The 17,669-nt window shown below is 40.4% G+C and overlaps 1 protein-coding gene across 4 annotated transcripts in view; it reads left to right on the forward strand.

The window, feature by feature from the left end:
• Window positions 1–17,669, forward strand: part of smap1 (small ArfGAP 1) — a 108,011-nt gene that overhangs the window by 60,957 nt on the left and 29,385 nt on the right. For all 4 annotated transcript variants that reach the window (XM_069886161.1, XM_069886158.1, XM_069886159.1 and 1 more), the window contains 3 exons: window positions 1,342–1,422; window positions 3,423–3,518; window positions 8,300–8,372. In XM_069886161.1, coding sequence (XP_069742262.1) covers window positions 1,342–1,422; window positions 3,423–3,518; window positions 8,300–8,372 — 250 coding nt within the window. The remainder of the gene's footprint in view (window positions 1–1,341; window positions 1,423–3,422; window positions 3,519–8,299; window positions 8,373–17,669) is intronic.

The raw sequence follows: 17,669 nt of genomic DNA on the forward strand, positions 1-17,669 counted from the left end.
TGACTGAGCTCATGCTGAATTTGAATAAAAACAGTCGTTAACGACCTTCAATGTGGTGGCTGTGTTTCTTCCACTGCTCACACCAACACAATAGCACAGAAACAAGCCCTTCAACCCAACTCATCCATGATGCCTATCTAAGTTATTTCCCCATATGCTTGCATTCAGCCCGCTTCTGTAATCCTATCCATGTACCTGTCCAAATAGTTTTTTTAAAGCATTATAGTTATACCTTCCTTTGCCATCACACCTTGCAGCTTTTTTTTGTTCCTTGTCTGAAAATTTTGTTCTTCAGGTCCCTTTTAAATCTTTTATCTCTTTCCCTTAAACTTATGTGCTCAGGTTTAGCCTCCCATACCTTGGGTGAAAAGGGTTATGATTTTCTACCCTATTAATGTCTCCTTTGCTCCAGAAAAGAGATCTCAAGTCTATCCAATCAGTTTTTGTAATTAAAGTACTCAATCCAGGCAACATACTTGTGAATCTTTTCTGTGTCCCATTGGTATTCCATAGTGCGTGATGATTAGAACATCTCACAATTCTGGGGAGAAATAAATTTCTCTCATCTTGGTCCTAAATGTTTATCCTGTGACTGTGCTTCCTAGTTTTAAGATTTTCTAGCTTCTCACCATTTATCTTGTCAATAACTTACAGAAGCTTCTGTTTTAATGTGATTACTCACTCGTTCTTGTGCGTTCCATTCATTGTAGGCCAGGTTACTCAGTTGATATGACAAATACTCTCCTGGGAATCTGAACTGTACTAACTCCAGCACAAATATTAATGCTTCCCTTTTTGGATGCTACAAAACCTAATAAATTTTCCAGTCATCCGTTCAGCATCAAGGGAGCGAAGGAAATAGCGAGGTGGTTTTAAGGGGAGATCCAGGACGTGGGGTTTTTGTGTATTTAATTGGGGCGGAGGGGGGAGGGGGTGGCGGGAGTTGACACTCCAAGATCTCAATATCCAACCATTAATATTTTCAAGCAATATAGTAAGACAATTATCATGTCAGTCACTTCAGTAAGAAAGTCTCAAAGAGAAACAGTAATTGTCTTACATCTGCTAGCCCATTTGCTGAACTTGTAATAATCGCTTTGGAGGCCTTTGTGTTCTTGCCACTTTCACCACAGTTTCCCAAAGGTTATTAGTTGTGATCTACTTTTACTTTCCATTAAATAATACATTTGAATTTGAAACATTAATAATTACAAGTTGAGAACGGGTGCCCATTTATTGATGCATATTTATACAAGTGATATTGTGTATCTATAAGGGAGTAAACATCTTTGGGCTTGGAGTTGCTTTTTGCCACGTTATTATGTAATTTTATACTTGTAGAGAGAAAAGTACAAAAGGAAAGATGAAAAGAAAGGGGGCAAAGATCAGGAGAAGCCTGTTGCTTTCGACAAAGTAAAAATGGTAAGTTCATTAATTTATCCATTTTGAATAACATTATTCTTAAGTGTTGGTGTTATTGTTTCATTCAGAACCTGGAGGTGACAAATATGTGCATAAATGTTTAATGGCATGCTTATTATATGTTTGGGGAAGAAGATTGGGCAGCACAAACTATGATTGGCAATTGTGGTTTTTACAATTGCTCATTGAAGTACAAAAGGAATTAAGTATTAAACTATTTATTTTGGCTCTGAATAACGAAGCAGCACTGAAAAGGACAGAACAATGAGTCCATTTCTACTCTGCTGAGTTGTTGACTGATGATTAGCTTTGTGGGAACAGCAGTTTGCTTTATTAAAGAGATGCAAATCAACCCAGTTCCTTTCCCTATTCCAATTCTCTTATTTATTTGTGAAATGCAAGAATGTATTCTTGTGAGCATGTGTGTGTATCCTTTGGTGATAAATAGCTCATCAAGATCAGAATTGTATGATGTCTAATTTAGCTGGGTGGGTCACGTCTCCAGAATGGAGGACCATCGCCTTCCCAAGATCGTGTTATATGGCGAGCTCTCCACTGGCCACCGTGACAGAGGTGCACCAAAGAAAAGGTACAAGGACTGCCTAAAGAAATCTCTTGGTGCCTGCCACATTGACCACCGCCAGTGGGCTGATATCGCCTCAAACCGTGCATCTTGGCACCTCACAGTTTGGCGGGCAGCAACCTCCTTTGAAGAAGACCGCAGAGCCCACCTCACTGACAAAAGGCAAAGGAGGAAAAACCAAACAGCCAACCCCAACCAACCAATTTTCCCCTGCAACCGTGTCTGCCTGTCCCGCATCGGACTTGTCAGCCACAAATGAGCCTGCTGCTGACGTGGACATTTACCCCCTCCATAAATCTTCGTGCACAAAGCCAAGCCAAGAAAAAATAAATAAATTTATATAGAACTACTGTATAATATAGTAAAATATACACAATGCTCCACAGAATCCCTTTTAAAGGCCAAGACACAAACCAAATTTGGATTGGATCTTGCTATAGGAATAAAGATGCAATTTATTGTTCTGATTTGGTGTTTTCTAATCCACTTTGGCTGATTGTAATTCTTTCCTCAAATTTGAGCCTTGAAGACGTGGCTCATCAAGATGCCACCACCTATTTCACTAAAGCTTTATTCACTTCATGCTTTTCATCAGCAGTTTATTTTTCACTCCAGATTTCAAATACTTTAATACCTGCAGTTTCCTGTATCATCTTAAGTTTGTCATCAATCCTAATATCTGCACATGGCTTGTCAACAGATTTTGTTTGATGGTGCTCCTGTGGTTCATCTTGAGATTATTTGGGCGAGGTCTGCTTTGACTGGGATGTCTGTTGGCGTGGATGGAATAGGAAGATGTCGGGATTTGCTGCACTTTCTGTGCTTACAGAGGGAAATTGAAAGGGGGTGACAGTGCATGGGGAAACAAGAGTGGACCAAGGAATGGATAAGGGTGGGAGGATGTAGCTGGTGGTAAGATCACATTGTCTCTTGTTCACTCAAGCTTTGCAGAACTGCACCTTTTGTGACACCCTTACCTCTTTAAAATGCTTATTTTTCCTCGTCACTCTGTGTACTTATGCAGGGTCTTGATCCAAAACTTGACAATTTCTACCCCTCACTCCCTAGCAGGTGCTGCTCAACTTACAGATTTTCTTCAGCAGTTTGTTTTTTTTGCTGTAGATTTCAAATATTCTTATATCTGAAGTCCCTGTGTCATCATTAAAATGTATTCTGCAGACAAGGATGATGGATGCTCCTCAGTTTTTTTTAAGCTAAATTCTCAGCAATTTAAATATTTAGGATCTCATTTTTAAATGTATTAAATTGTTTACACAAATGGTTGTGCATTGAACAGAACTGAGGAAAATGTTTTCATTGCAGGAATTTCTTGAATAGTTTTGTATCCATTAATCATTCCAAACACTGGTCTTTTCATTTAACGAACTTAGATCTTGGCTCTTCTTTTTCACTCCAGTCACCTCCCCATTCTATAGGATTACCGCCAACCATTCTCAACCTAACTGGAGAAGAACTTCCTACTGAGAAGGAGAGCATTGTTACTGCCACCCTTGTGAGTATTTTTTTCTCAATGTAGCAAGAATAGAAACCATTCAGTAAAGGGAAAGGAAGGGGGTGATAGCTAAAGAATAGGTCATAAGTTAAACATAGCTGAGGACCTTCAAACATGGTTGGAAAAGGAAGCAATATTTGAATAAATGAGATAATGGATATCATCAGAACTACATGTGAAGTCAAATAACTGGAAGAATTGAATGGATTCTTGAATGAATTGAGTTACAAGTGTTAGAAAGAAGAGTAAGCAACATTGACAGGAATGGTGGTAGAGAACTCAACGAAGTGAATTGAGAAAAATAGGTGCAGCTAAGTAAAGTGTTAAATTGATGGAGTTTTAACAAGCATAAAGATTTCAACTTGAGAAAAAATATAGGATTTGCTGTGGCAGATAATTTTATGTAAATGGCCTCTTCTGTTAATCATCTAAGTTCACATTTGCAATCCAGAATAGGTGGCCAACATATCTGCATTGTTTGCAGAAACGACAGTACAACTCCCATTATTCAAAATGGTTGGGTCCGGGCCTATGTTGGATAAATAGTTTTTTGGGAGAACTGGTCATTTTTTAAAAGCAGCCCAGTAGCAACAGCAAATCACTTGTATCAATGATTAAACAACAACAAACAACAAAGGAAGGCCTTTTAAGCATTAAAATAATGTTTAATTCTCACCAAAAACATGCTGGCTGTGGCTGATCCCCGACACATCTCCAACGCTGCCACTGATTCCCAGGGAGGCTTCCCGGGCTGGTGAAATACTCACTGGCGAGTTGGTGGGTTCCTGCCTGCCCAGTTACCAGACCTTCCGACACTGAAGTCCCAACTCCAAATCCTCCCCTAGGCCTACCACATATACACATTGGGGACTCCAGTGTATGTGGTAGTAGGCAGTGGGGAGGGTTTGGAGTTGACATTGGCATCCAATGTGCTTGGAAGGGAAGGAGAGGGAATGCCACTGAGCTCAACGTCCCCGCTCCTGCCTGGGAGCCTGATGTCCTTACTCCTACCCTGGAGCTTGATGTTCTGCTCCTGCCAAAGGTCCCCCCCTCTCCTTGATGACACCGAGACAAGGGATTCTATCACCTGCTTACTCCTGGGAAATAGTGCCACGCAGTTTGAGAGGGAAGTTTAGAGAGAAAAGTCAATAGGGGTGTAATGGATTTATAATTTGGGAGAATTTGGTATTATTTTGGGGAATTTGTAAGATTTAGAGTAGGTTACATACATACACACATTTTAAAACAGATCTTGTTTGAAATATTGAAGATCTCTGGAGAATGTAAGCACATTTCACAAGTAGGTGTTAATTGAACTGACTTCATAAAATGAATGACCATTGTTTGGAACTGAGGCCAGGATGGCTACAAGTACCTTTCTGCAGGGTGCTTACATGAAGGTCACCCCTGGGTTTTGTTTATCTAACAACAGCTTGAGCAGAAGAAAGAACTCCTGTTGCTTGCTGAAGAAGATGGGGGTTTTGCAAGTGACTGAGTCGCATGGGTTTGCTGGAAGTTTCAGTTGGAGAGAGAAGAGAAGGTCTCTCAGTCAGCTAGTGTATGTGACACTAAAGCAGCCTAACAGTGCAAGCCAGGAAGAGCTGGTTGGAAACAAAGTTCCAAAGCACTGGATGGCTAGAAGTGCTATCTGTCTGATGTTTCTCTTGGAATAAGAGGAATGGAACTCTGTGGTAGCTTGAAGAAAGAAGTTACCATCTGGAAAACACTGATGGGGCAAGTTTAATCAGCGAGACATTGAGGTGACTAATGGTGGTACCTCAGTTGTGGAAATCCTGGAACAACAAATCTCTCTCTGCAATCCCTATAAGAACCTTCCTGAGCAGTAAACATTTACCTTTCAAGCACCAAAGCCTGGTGAACTTTATACATGTTAAATTTTGTGCACACTATAAGAATTGCCTGCAACCAGAGAACTTGGAAGAAGGAGAAGTGAGATTGAACTGTGAACCAAAGAACTTTTCTTAAATTTACACACATGTGCACTTAGAATTAGAAGGGGGTTAATTTGGGTTAGTTAAGTATCGAGTTAAGTTGAAATTTAATTCTATTTTCATGTTTAAAGTTGATTAAAAATAATTTTTGTTTTAAAGACCACTTGTCTTGGTGAATGTCTATTGCTGTTGGGTTTTGGGGTCCTTTGGGCTCATAACAAGGGGAATGTAAAGAAGAAATAGAGAGCGGGGGGGAGGAAGAGTTACCCAAAACAAGGACAATCATCGTTCTAATTTCATGTTGAGTGAATTTTTTTTTCAACCTGTGAGGTCAGTTCAGCTCCGAAAAAAATTTGGATAAATGACCATTTCTGATTTGTTTTGAAAAAAATTAAATAAATGAGAATTTCAGATATTTGGAGTTGTACTGTACCACTCTCCTCATTTTTCTATATGTTCCCATAAATATTCATGTTTATCTCCACCCTTAAACGAATTAAAAAGCAAACTGTGGATATTGAAACTTTGATGCAAAATAAACTATTGGAAAAGCTTAGTAAGTCAGGCACTATCTGTGGAAATAGAAATGATTAATGTTTAAGTAGGATGACCTTTTATCACAATGGTTATCCTTTTTATGAAGATATATTTTGTATAAACATTAAAATCTAATTTATTTTTACATTTTAGTCATTATATGGGCTTATTACTTGTGAAATATTAGTGCATATTGCAACTTGTTTTCCTGTTAAGTTTTAAGGAAGAATTTGAGGTCTGCAGATTTTTATAATTGTTGCAGCATAATAAATTGTATATGTACTTGAAGAGGTTCTGTTGGATTGCTGTTAAATCTGTCAAACTAATCTGCAGTTGCTCTAGTTGTCTTTGAATTTTGAAGTTATGTGAAGAATCCATTCAGTACTCATTTGACTACATAGATTTCTAATTTACTTGTATTGTATGAGCAACTGAAAAGGAAGAATGCACTCAGTCAAGCAAAAAGACAACAGTGGTATTGTAACCAGCTACAGATTTTGAGTGTTACAATCTGTTTTGTTACTCAGTTATTATTTTTCATTGGAGGAATGGTTTTCATTTGATTGTTGTCAAATTTAGCATTATTTTGCAAAGAATTTGTCACTAAGTTTGTGGACATGTTTGTTAATTTTTGTACTGGTCTGATTCTAAGATTACAATACTTCTCATCCAGCAAAAGAGTTCATTGGCAGAACTATTTTGACTTGGGATGATAAGAATGCCAAGAATTCTTCTGCACAAACCCTCACTTCTTTTAACTCATGAAGAAATGGATAGGCTGTCCTGTGTTGTTTTGATCATATATTAGTTTGAATTAATTGTCCAATTGTAATTTACCAATCTGTCACAAAGAATAACCCATCTGTTATTTAAGGAATTTGAGTTGTCTGGAATCCATGGTCACCCAAGTCCTTTTGGGGGAAAAATTGTAAAGGTGTGTGAATTAGCTTAAGGATAGAGTTTGCATCAAATTGTTGTCAGGGTTCAAATCCAGATTGGGTAATTGCTTTGTTCTTGCTCGCTAACTGGAATTCTCGGATACCAGCCTTTCTAATTCCCTGCCCATTCCAACACAAACCTCTGTCCTCTGTCTCATCTATTGTCAGGGTGAGACTTAACGCATATTGAAATCCAGAATCTCCCATTCTCCCTGCTAGCCTATAACCCAGGGGTGGCCAAATCATGGCTCGTGAGCCACATGCGGCTCTTTCGAGCTAGTGCTCACAATGGTAGTTTTAGTGTGCATGCTTGTAATTAACAATATTTGGTATGTATGCTGTATATTCACTTGTAATAGTCGACTTCCGTCTCCCACCCAAATTTTGGCTCTGACCGTGGCCTCTCACCTAGCCCCTGGCTGCTTGCCCACCCGAGCTCCCACCGCCTCAAATGACGCAGGTATTTACTGCGGTCAAAGGTTGTATGTGTGTAATAGTTGATCTCCTAACTTTTACCCTAAAAATTGGTCCACAAAATTCAACTCTTACATGCATATCTGCAGTATGTGCATTTTCTCATTATTGAAACGAATACAAATTAGCAGTTTAAAAACTACATACATGATTAAATATTATTACATAGAGCTATTTATATAATTTTTTTTGTAACAAAATGCATGTAAGAGTAAAAATATGTCTGTAAAATTTATTCATGTCTTAGACTCACAAACATGAAGTTTATCATACGTGGACGTTATGTTAAGCAAGTCTGATGACCCTTGCTACATCCCAATGACAGGAACATAAAATTTTCCAATCACACATAAAGCCATCCCGAAATGGTTCCACTGTTCCATTTGCCTGTTTCAATTTTCCAAGCCCACTTTATGGAAGGCAAAAATTATCTTTATCCCAGGATGGAAATATCAAATACTAGACCAAGTTGTTTATGGAATGGTAGGTGTCTGGGATGTGTTGCCAGGGGAGATGGTAGAAACAGGTAAAATAACAACATTAAACCAGGACAGGTGCATGAGCAGACAGGGAACAGAGATGTACAGACATAGAATTAGATTAGTGGTTGGTGCAGACATGGACTGAAGAGACTATTCCTTTGTTGTATTGTTCCACCCAAAATCCATGCCATTTCATTTAATTCACCTCTTAGGGGAAAATCTTCTTGAAGTCTAAATTTTATTTATCTCACTTATGTCCCCTTTTAACAATTTAATAAAATGTTAAAAAATAAGAGAATGTGAATATCAAGTGGCTAAAGATTTTTGTTTTAAATAATTTTTATATTCAAGTTATCTCAGCCACCTCTATTAATTTGCACGTAATTTGATCAATACAGAAAAAAGATCAATTGGACACCAGGACAAGCCCTCAAAAAGTGACACCATCTACCATTGATCTGTTAGGGTTGGGTAAGTAAAGAATATTTACATGATTTTATAATAATGCAACTTAGTAGTGCCATAACATTATGGCAAGTTAGGCAGCATCTATAAGAGGCAAAAGGATGATTGTGTTTCACGTCATGACCCTGCATGTGACTGTAGTTTACTGAAATTAAAATAATAATGCTCTTAACAGTGTTGTTATTACACTGGACAATGAAGGTTTTGCTTCCTGAATACTTCTGGGTGTATTTTGGAGCTGCTGATCACAAAAATGCCCATAAATTTTCCAATCACTTTTTAAAAAAAGATAAAACCTTAATTTATGATATCCTGTCATTTTAAGTCTATTTCAAGTATATTACAAAACCATGAAGTACAATATGCCATTGAAAAATTTTCTGCATTTGCTCTTGCTGATCTTGGTGCAGTCAGTGACAAACATGGTGAAAGATTTTACCATGATATTGCAGCTATGGAAAAGCATGGAATCCATCAACGTTAGGTACTGACATGAGAGGCATCATTGCTGAGTTGAAATGAAAATCAGTGGCAAAACCTTTTTAGGTCAGTTGAGCAAATGCAACGTGTCAGCATTATTATGAAATTAAACAAGCTAAATTCAATAAAAGTTAATTTAATGTTTCTCCAACTTCATACATGATACAACAAATCTGAAATTATCCTTGTGTTCAGCCTGAAGATGTCTATCATAATCTCCAATTTTTTTTTTAGGAAGCAAACCTTTGAAAAAATATTTATTGTCCATTGCTATTGACCAAAATTGATGGGGCAGAGAGACCTGATGCAGCAGTTCAGACAGTATGAAACCCATGCATATCTCACACAACAGCTCCAAAGAAAGTGATTTCTCAAGACAATTGTATATGACATTTGAACATTAATGATACCAAAGCTTTAGACATACATTCAGCACGGTTATAGGCCATTTTGGCCCAGAAGCCCGTGCTCTGCCCAATTACACTCAATTAACTTACAACCCCTGGTACATTTTGAATGGCGGGAGGAAACCAGAAAACCCACACAAACAGTGGGAGAATGTTCCAACTCCTTGAGGACAGTGCTGGATTCTAACCTGGTGCCAATCACAGGCACTGTATCAGCTTTGCCATCCACATTGAGATATATAGTCCTGTTTCTGAAATGCACATTTATAATCTCCCTTATGACGATGATGCCGAATTATCTTGCGATTATTTTAGTTGCTTGGAATTATTTGTGTACTAGTAATTTAACCGAGTTGAATGATTTTTTTCCTTTTTACTGTTTTAGTTTTAACCTTGTTTGTTCTACTGTAAATTGTATTTAGTTTAAGGAAATCTTCAGTTTAACACTACTTTGCCCATCACAATGGCATTTGGCAGAGATCAGATGACCACAACAGAGCTCATTAGTTCAGTATGAATCACGTTAAGGATTCTTTCCTGGATTAATGGCACATGAAATATGTTATTTATTTCAATGGCCTGATATGCCACTTGCATTTAGAAAGAGAACTGAAGACCACAAGGCATAGGAGCAGATTTAGGTTTTTAGGTGCATTGAGTATGCTGTGCCATTTGAATTATGACTGATATTTTTCTTCTCAACCCCATTTTCCTGCCTTATCTGTGTAAGAAAAATGTGTGAGGTAGGGGAGGATTAGATTGTGTAGAGAAGGCTTATGTCAATTGACATGACATTGTGAGCCAAAGGGCCTGTACCGTGCTGATATGTTCAATGCTCGAATTATTGGCAGAGATCCAATAACCTGTCAACCTCAGCTTTAAATATATCCAATGACTTGACCTTCACAACCAATTGTAGCAACATGTTCCACTGATTAACCACCAAACTGAAGAAATATCTTCTCATCTCTTTTCCAAAGGGATGTCTGCTGCGCCCTCTGGTCCTAGACTCTCCCCCTCCAGGAAATGCCTATCTTGGTCCACTCCATCTAGCCCTCTCAACAGTCAGTAGGCTCCAATGCAATACCCTCATCATTCTACTAAACTCCAGTGAGTACAGGCATAGAGTCAGCAAACATTCCTCATGGGCTATAACCCTCTCATTCCTGGGTCATTCTCATAATGCTCCTCTGGACTCTTTCCATTGTCAGTGCATCCTTCCTCAGACGTAGGGCCCAAGTAGCCAATACATCCTTGTATATGGAGTTGTGTGATACAGTGTGTATCATAAACAAAAACTTGTTTATTAGACCTGTTCAAGTTTCAGTGAGAAGATGATTTTGAGCATGATTTGATTTTTTTGACAATAATTGTTTTTGTTTTGCATCCCTGGGCTTAGAAAAAAAAGTAAATTATTTTAAAGTGATTGAGTTTTGTCAATCTTTGTCTTCAATTCAAGCAGGAAAGCTAAAGACATGGCTTTGCAGATAGTTTTTTTGTAATGCAATTATGTTAAGGATCTGGTTACGCAAGACAACAGATTGGAATCTGAAGCAATAAAACAAACCTCTGGAGGAACTGAGCAGATTAGACGGCATGTGTGGAGGCACTTGGATTGTCAATGTTGGTTTTAGTTTTGATGCATTGAATTTATATGCCGTTTACCACAGATAATTAATATAATGATTTGTTATTGCATATCTATTTTTGTAGATTATTTTTCAGAAGTTGTCATAACTCAAAATTATTACATATATTCAATGCTCAGACCCCTTATCCTAGTTTGTTGTAAATAAATAAACAATCCTTGCACCTTAGATAAACATGGCAAATGCAGATTCTGAAAATTGAGTGGAAATTCATTATTTGTTCACGTGACTGGATGAAAAATTTCAGATCAGAGCATTGTTTTAAAAACCAATCTTTAACTATTTGTTGAATCCATAACTTTCCTTTATAAGGAACGCTTTGATAGGTCCTAGAATTATAAAAATGCTACAGCACAGAAAACAGGCCATTCAGCCCTTCTAGTCTGTGCCGACCATTGTTCAGCTCGTCCCAATAACCTGCTCCCATTTCATAACCCTCCAGACCTCTCCCATCCATGTATCTATCCAATTTATTCTTAAAACTCAAGATCGAGTCTATACTCACCACTGAGTGAAGTTCCCCCTAATATTCCCCCTTTCATCCTAAAGCCATGTCCTCTTGTATTTATTTCTCCTAATCTCAGGAAAGAGCCTACTCGCATTTATTCTGTCTATACTCCTCATAATTTTGTAAACCGCTATCAAATCTCCCCTTATTCTTCTTCATTCCAAGGAATAAAGTCCTAACCTGTTTAATCTTTCCCTGTAGCACAACTCCTGAAGTCCCAGCAACATCCTAGTAATTCTTCTCTGCACTCTTTCAGTCTTATTGATAGCCTTCCTGTAGCTAGGTGACCAGAACGGCATACAATATTCCAAATTTGGCCTCACCAATGTCTTGTACAACTTTAACATAACATCCTAATTCCTATACTCAATACTTCGATATATAAAGGACAAGATGCCAAAAGTTTTCTTTACAACCCTATGCACCTGCGATGCCACCTTCAGAGAACAATGTACCTATAATCCCAGATCTCTTTGCTCCTCTGCACTCCTCAGTGCCCAACCATTTACAATGTACATCCTTCTTTGAATTGCTCTTCCAAAATGCAATACGTCGCACTTGTCTGCATTAAACTCCATCATCCATTTACTATCCTATTCTCCCAGATGGCTCAGATCCCTTAGCAAGCTTTGAAAATCTTTCTCACTGTCCACACTATGCCTCGTGTCTTTGTCATCTGCAAACCTGCTTATCCAATTTACCACGGTTATCATCCAAATCAATGGTCCCAACACAGATCCCGAAGGCACACCACTTGTCACCGGCCTCCAGTCTGAGAAGCAACCATTCACTAACACTCTCTGTTTTCTCCGACACAGCCAAATTTGATTCCAATTTACAACCCCTCTATGTATACCTAGTGTTTTAATCTTCTGAACTAACTTTCCATGTGGGACCTTGTCGAAGGCCTTAGTAAAGTCCATGTAAACAACGTGCCCAGCCTTTCCTTCATCTACCTTCTGTGTCAAAAAACTCGACAAGATTTGTTAAACATGACCTACCATGCACGAACCTGTGGTGACTGTCCTTAATCAGCCTATGGCTGTCCAAATACCTATATATCCTATCTCTCAGAACTCCTTCCAATAATTGACTTATTATTAACGTCAGGCTCACTGGCCTATAGCCACCTGGTTTACTCTATGAGCCTTTTTTAAACAGTGGGACAACATGAGCTATTCTGCAATCCTCTGGTACTTCTCTCGTGGCTAAGGATATTTTGAATATATCCATCGTCAGGGCTGCTGTACTTGTCTCCCTCACGGTGCGAGGGAATATCATATCCAGCCCAGGGGATTTGTCTACCTTTATTTGCTGTAAGGCAGCAATCACCTTCTCCTCCATCTCCTCCATCTCCATAGGTTTCATGACACTTCTTTGTGAGGCTCCATACATAGTTGACCACTGTGATCCTCTGGGGGACCAACTTGTCCCTTGTTATCCTCTTACTCTTAATATACTTGTAGAAACCCTTCGGATTTACCTTAACATTATCTGCCAAAGCACCTTCATGTTCTCTTTTTGCCTTCCTGATTTCCTTCTTTGGTATTCTCTTAATTTTCTATACTCCTTTGCTCCTTGTTGCCTCTACTGGTTATACACATCTCTTCTTTTTAATATCACCAATATCCCTTGAAAACCAAGGTTCCCTATGCCTGTTAATTTTGCCTTTAACCATGGTTGGAACATGCAAACTCTGGACCCTCAAAATCTCACCTTTGAGTGCCTTCCACTTGCCAGAGGCATCCTTGTCAGAAAGCAGCTTATTCCAATAGACTCCTGAGATCCTTTCTCATTTCCACAAAATTGGCCTTTCTCCAATTTAGAACCTCGATTCTAGGACCAGAATTATCCTTATCCGTAAGTAACTTGAACCTTTTTAAAGGGAAGAAAATTTCAAGATAGATGGAAGAGGATGAAGAAATGGTCATCACCTTATCATCATAACACAGTCAAGCTGCATTCTCACAGATTGTTGTTAAATAGTTACTCATCAGTCCACCCGGGCCACGGACACCAAGGAGTTCCCAATGCCATGGCTTCCCATTCCCCCGAGCCCTTACACCCCCTCCCACTCACTAGAGCTCCTGACACCTTGACTGCTGACTTCAGCGCTGGACCTGCAGAAGATCCTGGAGCCTTCCTCGCTGACTCACTCTTTGTGGCTCCCAACACAGACTGTTACCTGAGTCCTGACCTTGCTACTGGATCTTACTTATTTATCCCCCTCACTACTCCTTCCCCATCCTCTATACCCCTCCCTACTCCATCCCCATCTCACCCTCTCTGCCCCCTTCTTCTCCTCTAACCCTTCACCCCCAGACCTCATCTCTTCTCCCTCCCCCTCTCTGGCTACCCCTTACCCTCCTCTTCCCCCCCCGACCTTCCTTCCCCTCTGACCTCCCCCCACCTCCCACCCACTTTGACCTCCCCTACCCTTCCTTCCTACCCCTCTCATATCCCCAACGCCCCTCCTCCTCCTAACACTGATCCCCACACTAACCCCTACTTGGTTTTTACTACCCCCTCTGACCTTCCCTTCTCTGAGACGGAGCGGTCAGTCCTCAGTAGAGGCCTCGCCTTCATCCCCTTCCACCCACACCTCAATAAGTTCTATGCATGCCTTGATGTCAAACTCTTCTTCTGGTGCCTCTGGGTCCATTTACGTGACCGTGACTCTGGACCCCCCCACCACCCACCACTCAGACCTTTTCTCCGCCTTCCTTGTCCTGGCCACCTACCCTCTTTGGAGCTTTTTATTTCCAACTGCTGCTGAGACATCAACCATCTCTACTTTACCACTCCCCTCTCATATTCCAGCATCACCTCCTCAGAACGCTCTGCCCTCCACTCTCTCTGCCACAATCCAAACCTCACCATCAAACTCGCAGACAAGGGTGGGTGCAGTTGTGGTCTGTGCACTGACCTCTATCTTGCTGAGGTCAGCGGACAGCTCTCAGACAACTCCTCCTATCAACCTCTCCCACAGGACCCCACCACTACACATCAAGTCAGTGTCTCCAAAACCATCTCCACCCTCATCATCTCTGGATACCTCTTCTCCATGGCTACCAACCCCATTTTCTCCCATCCCCTCACAGCACAAATTCAATCATTCAGGCAAACCCATTATGTCTACTTGCTCCTTCACCACCAAACTAGTTTCATCCTACCTTGACTCTATCCTTTTCTCCCCAATTCAATCCCTCCCCACCTACATCCGCGACACCTCACGTCCTCCATCTCTTCAGTGACTTCAGATTCCCTGAATTGGACTACCTCATCTTCACGGTGGACGACCAATCCGCTTTCACCCCCCCCCCCCCCCACACACACACACACACACACACACACACACAAAAGATCTGAAAGCACTTCGCTTCTTCCTAGACAAAAGACCTAACCAGTCACCCTCTACCACTGCCCCCCTTTGCCTGGCAGAACTTGTCCTCACTCTAAATAACTTCTCCTTCAACTCATTCCACTTCCTCCAAATTAAAGGAGTAGCCATGGGTACTCACATGGAGCCCAGCTATGCCTGCCTGCCTGTAAGCTTTGTGGAGCAAGCCATGCTGCAAGCCTACACAGGCAAGAACCCCCTCCCCACCAAACTCATCCTCCAGTATATAGATGACTACATTGGGGCTGCTTCATGCACCCACAATGAACTTGTCAGCTTCATCCACCACGTCCAACTTCCACCCTGATCTCAGCTCACCTGGTCCATCTCTGATAAAACTCTCTTCTTCCTGGATCTTTCTGTCACCATCTCGGGAGTCCAGCTTTCCATTGATATATACTACAAACCCTCCAACACCCACAACTACCTGGACTACATTTACTTTCACCCTGCCCCCACAAGGATTCCATCCCCTTCTCTCAATTTCTCCATCTCAGCTGCACCTGTTCCCAAGATGAGGTCTTCCAGTCCAGAGTTTTTGAAATGTCTGCCGCCTTCTACAAATATGGCTTCCCTCCACCACCATCAATTCACCCTCACCCGCGTCTCCTCCATTTCCCACTCATCAGTCCTAACCCCCTCCCGGCCCCAAGACGAAACAAACATAGAATCCCCCTCATCCTCACCTACCACCCCACCAGCCTCTCCATCCAACACATCATCTGCTGGAATTTCTGGCACTTACTACAGGATCCTACCACCAGACATATTTTTCCCTCTCAGCCTTCCATAGGGACTGCTCCCTCCGCGATTCCCTCGTGCACTCATACCTCTCCACCATTGAACCCCTGGCACCTTTCCTTTGCTTGTAGGAGGGTCAACGATTGTGCCCACACCTCCTTCACCACGGTCTGGGGCCCCAAAACAGGCCTTTCACATGAAGCAACACTTGTACATTCAGTGGACTTATTTACTGCATCCAGTGCACCTTTGTGAACTTCTCTACATTGGAGAGACCCTTCACAGACTGGGAGATCACTTCGTTCAGCACCTCCGCTCCATTCGCAACCACAGCATCCTCCCATTGGCCAACCATTTCAATTCTGGGTCACACTCCCACACTTACATGTTTGTTCACGGCCTTATGTTCTGTCCCACCCTGACCACATGTAGATTGGAGGAACAACTCCTTATTTTCCATCTGGGCACCCTCTAGCCATATGGCATTAACATTCACTTTACTGCTTTCCATTAAACCTGCTTGCCTTTTCCTCCCACTCCCCTTTTCCTGTCCTTCCAGTTCTCCACACAGCCCTACCATTCCCCTCCCCTCACTACTGCTGTCCCCTCCTTCCTTTCTATACCTATCACCTCCTGCCTTGCCACATGCCCCCCCCGACCCTTTTATTTGGATGCTTGCTGGCATTTTCTCTAACTTCGTTGAAGGGCTCAAACCCGAAACGTCTTTGCCTTTGCTACATAAAGGACACTGTTTGACCTGCTGAGCTTCTCCAGCATTTTGTATTTTTACTTCAACCACAGTATCGACAGAATTTTGTGATTTACTTCTGTGACATTGTATATTTCCAAGTTTATTTTTTGTAAGAACAATGATAAGAAAATTATGTGAAGAAATTACATTAAGCTAGAGGAGTTGGAGTACTTCCACTTAAATAATACATTACAATTATGGTATATGACCTTTTCATTCAAATCAATAATTTGCCTAATATCCAAAGCTTTTTCATGCATTTGCTGTTGTTTATTGACAAAATTATTGATGTTGGTAAATAGTTGTCATGGGGGCTAAAAGATTTTAACATTGCAAATTAGAGATTGCATCCATCACAAATAATGAAATACAAATCATTGATATGAATAGATAGTGCAGTAAATGCTCTGGAAATCTTAATCTCAGAAATGAATCTGATTCCATAGAAGGGGCCACAGTGTTATGAGTTATTTTGTTTCCTTATCATTTTGGTAAGAATTTACCAAGGAAACTTACAAGGGAAATATAGACTCGGTAGGTCAAAGAGGATAACACTAGCTTCAGCCCTGGAACCACCAGTTTATCCTTTCTACATATTGGCTTGGATCTGCTGAGAGAGTGATGGCCAGAATTGAATACGATGTTCCAGTTGTGACTGTAAGTCTTTTATAAAGATTCTGCCAAATCTTCCTGAAACTTGGAATACCACATGGTATATTGCTCGAGATATGAAAATGGGTGGAATGGTGTTTAGTGATGCAGACATTGTGATTCTTCAACAGGGTATAGATAATGGAGTTTAATGTGGGTAAAGTGTGAAATGTTCCACTTTGGTGTGAAAAATGATGAGGTGATATATTATTTAAACAGAGAAATACTGCAAATGTGAAGTTCAGAGGGATCTTGGTTTTCTCTCTAAAGCATGAACCACAGAAAGTTAGAAGGTAGGTCCAACTTATAGTTAGAAAGGTAAATTGGATTTTGGCCTTTAATGTAAAAGGGTTGTAATTTTAAAATGGGCAAGTTTTGTTGACACCCTTTCACCCTTGTATAAAAATTTTCCAAAAAAATCAGGTCTAGCTACTAGCCCTAGATTAGCTGTTAGTCAAACGTGGAAAAGTACTTGAAAGTGTATATCTAAAGCATTTAAATAAACTTGGAGACACATATTAAGGGTTTCCCCTTCAGAGTGCACAATTTTTGCAAATTGAAAGAAATTCATAATCAAGTTTATTTAAAAAAAAAATTTAAACATAGTATCAAAGAGGAGGGATATCATTGCACAATGACAGATGTTGCAATACTGGACAATGGGGAGACGAGGACTAGAGTGCATAGTTTAAGAATACAGGGTAGGCCCTTTAGGA

The sequence above is a fragment of the Narcine bancroftii genome, chromosome 6, assembly GCF_036971445.1.
Source record: "Narcine bancroftii isolate sNarBan1 chromosome 6, sNarBan1.hap1, whole genome shotgun sequence".
Lineage (NCBI taxonomy): Eukaryota > Metazoa > Chordata > Chondrichthyes > Torpediniformes > Narcinidae > Narcine > Narcine bancroftii.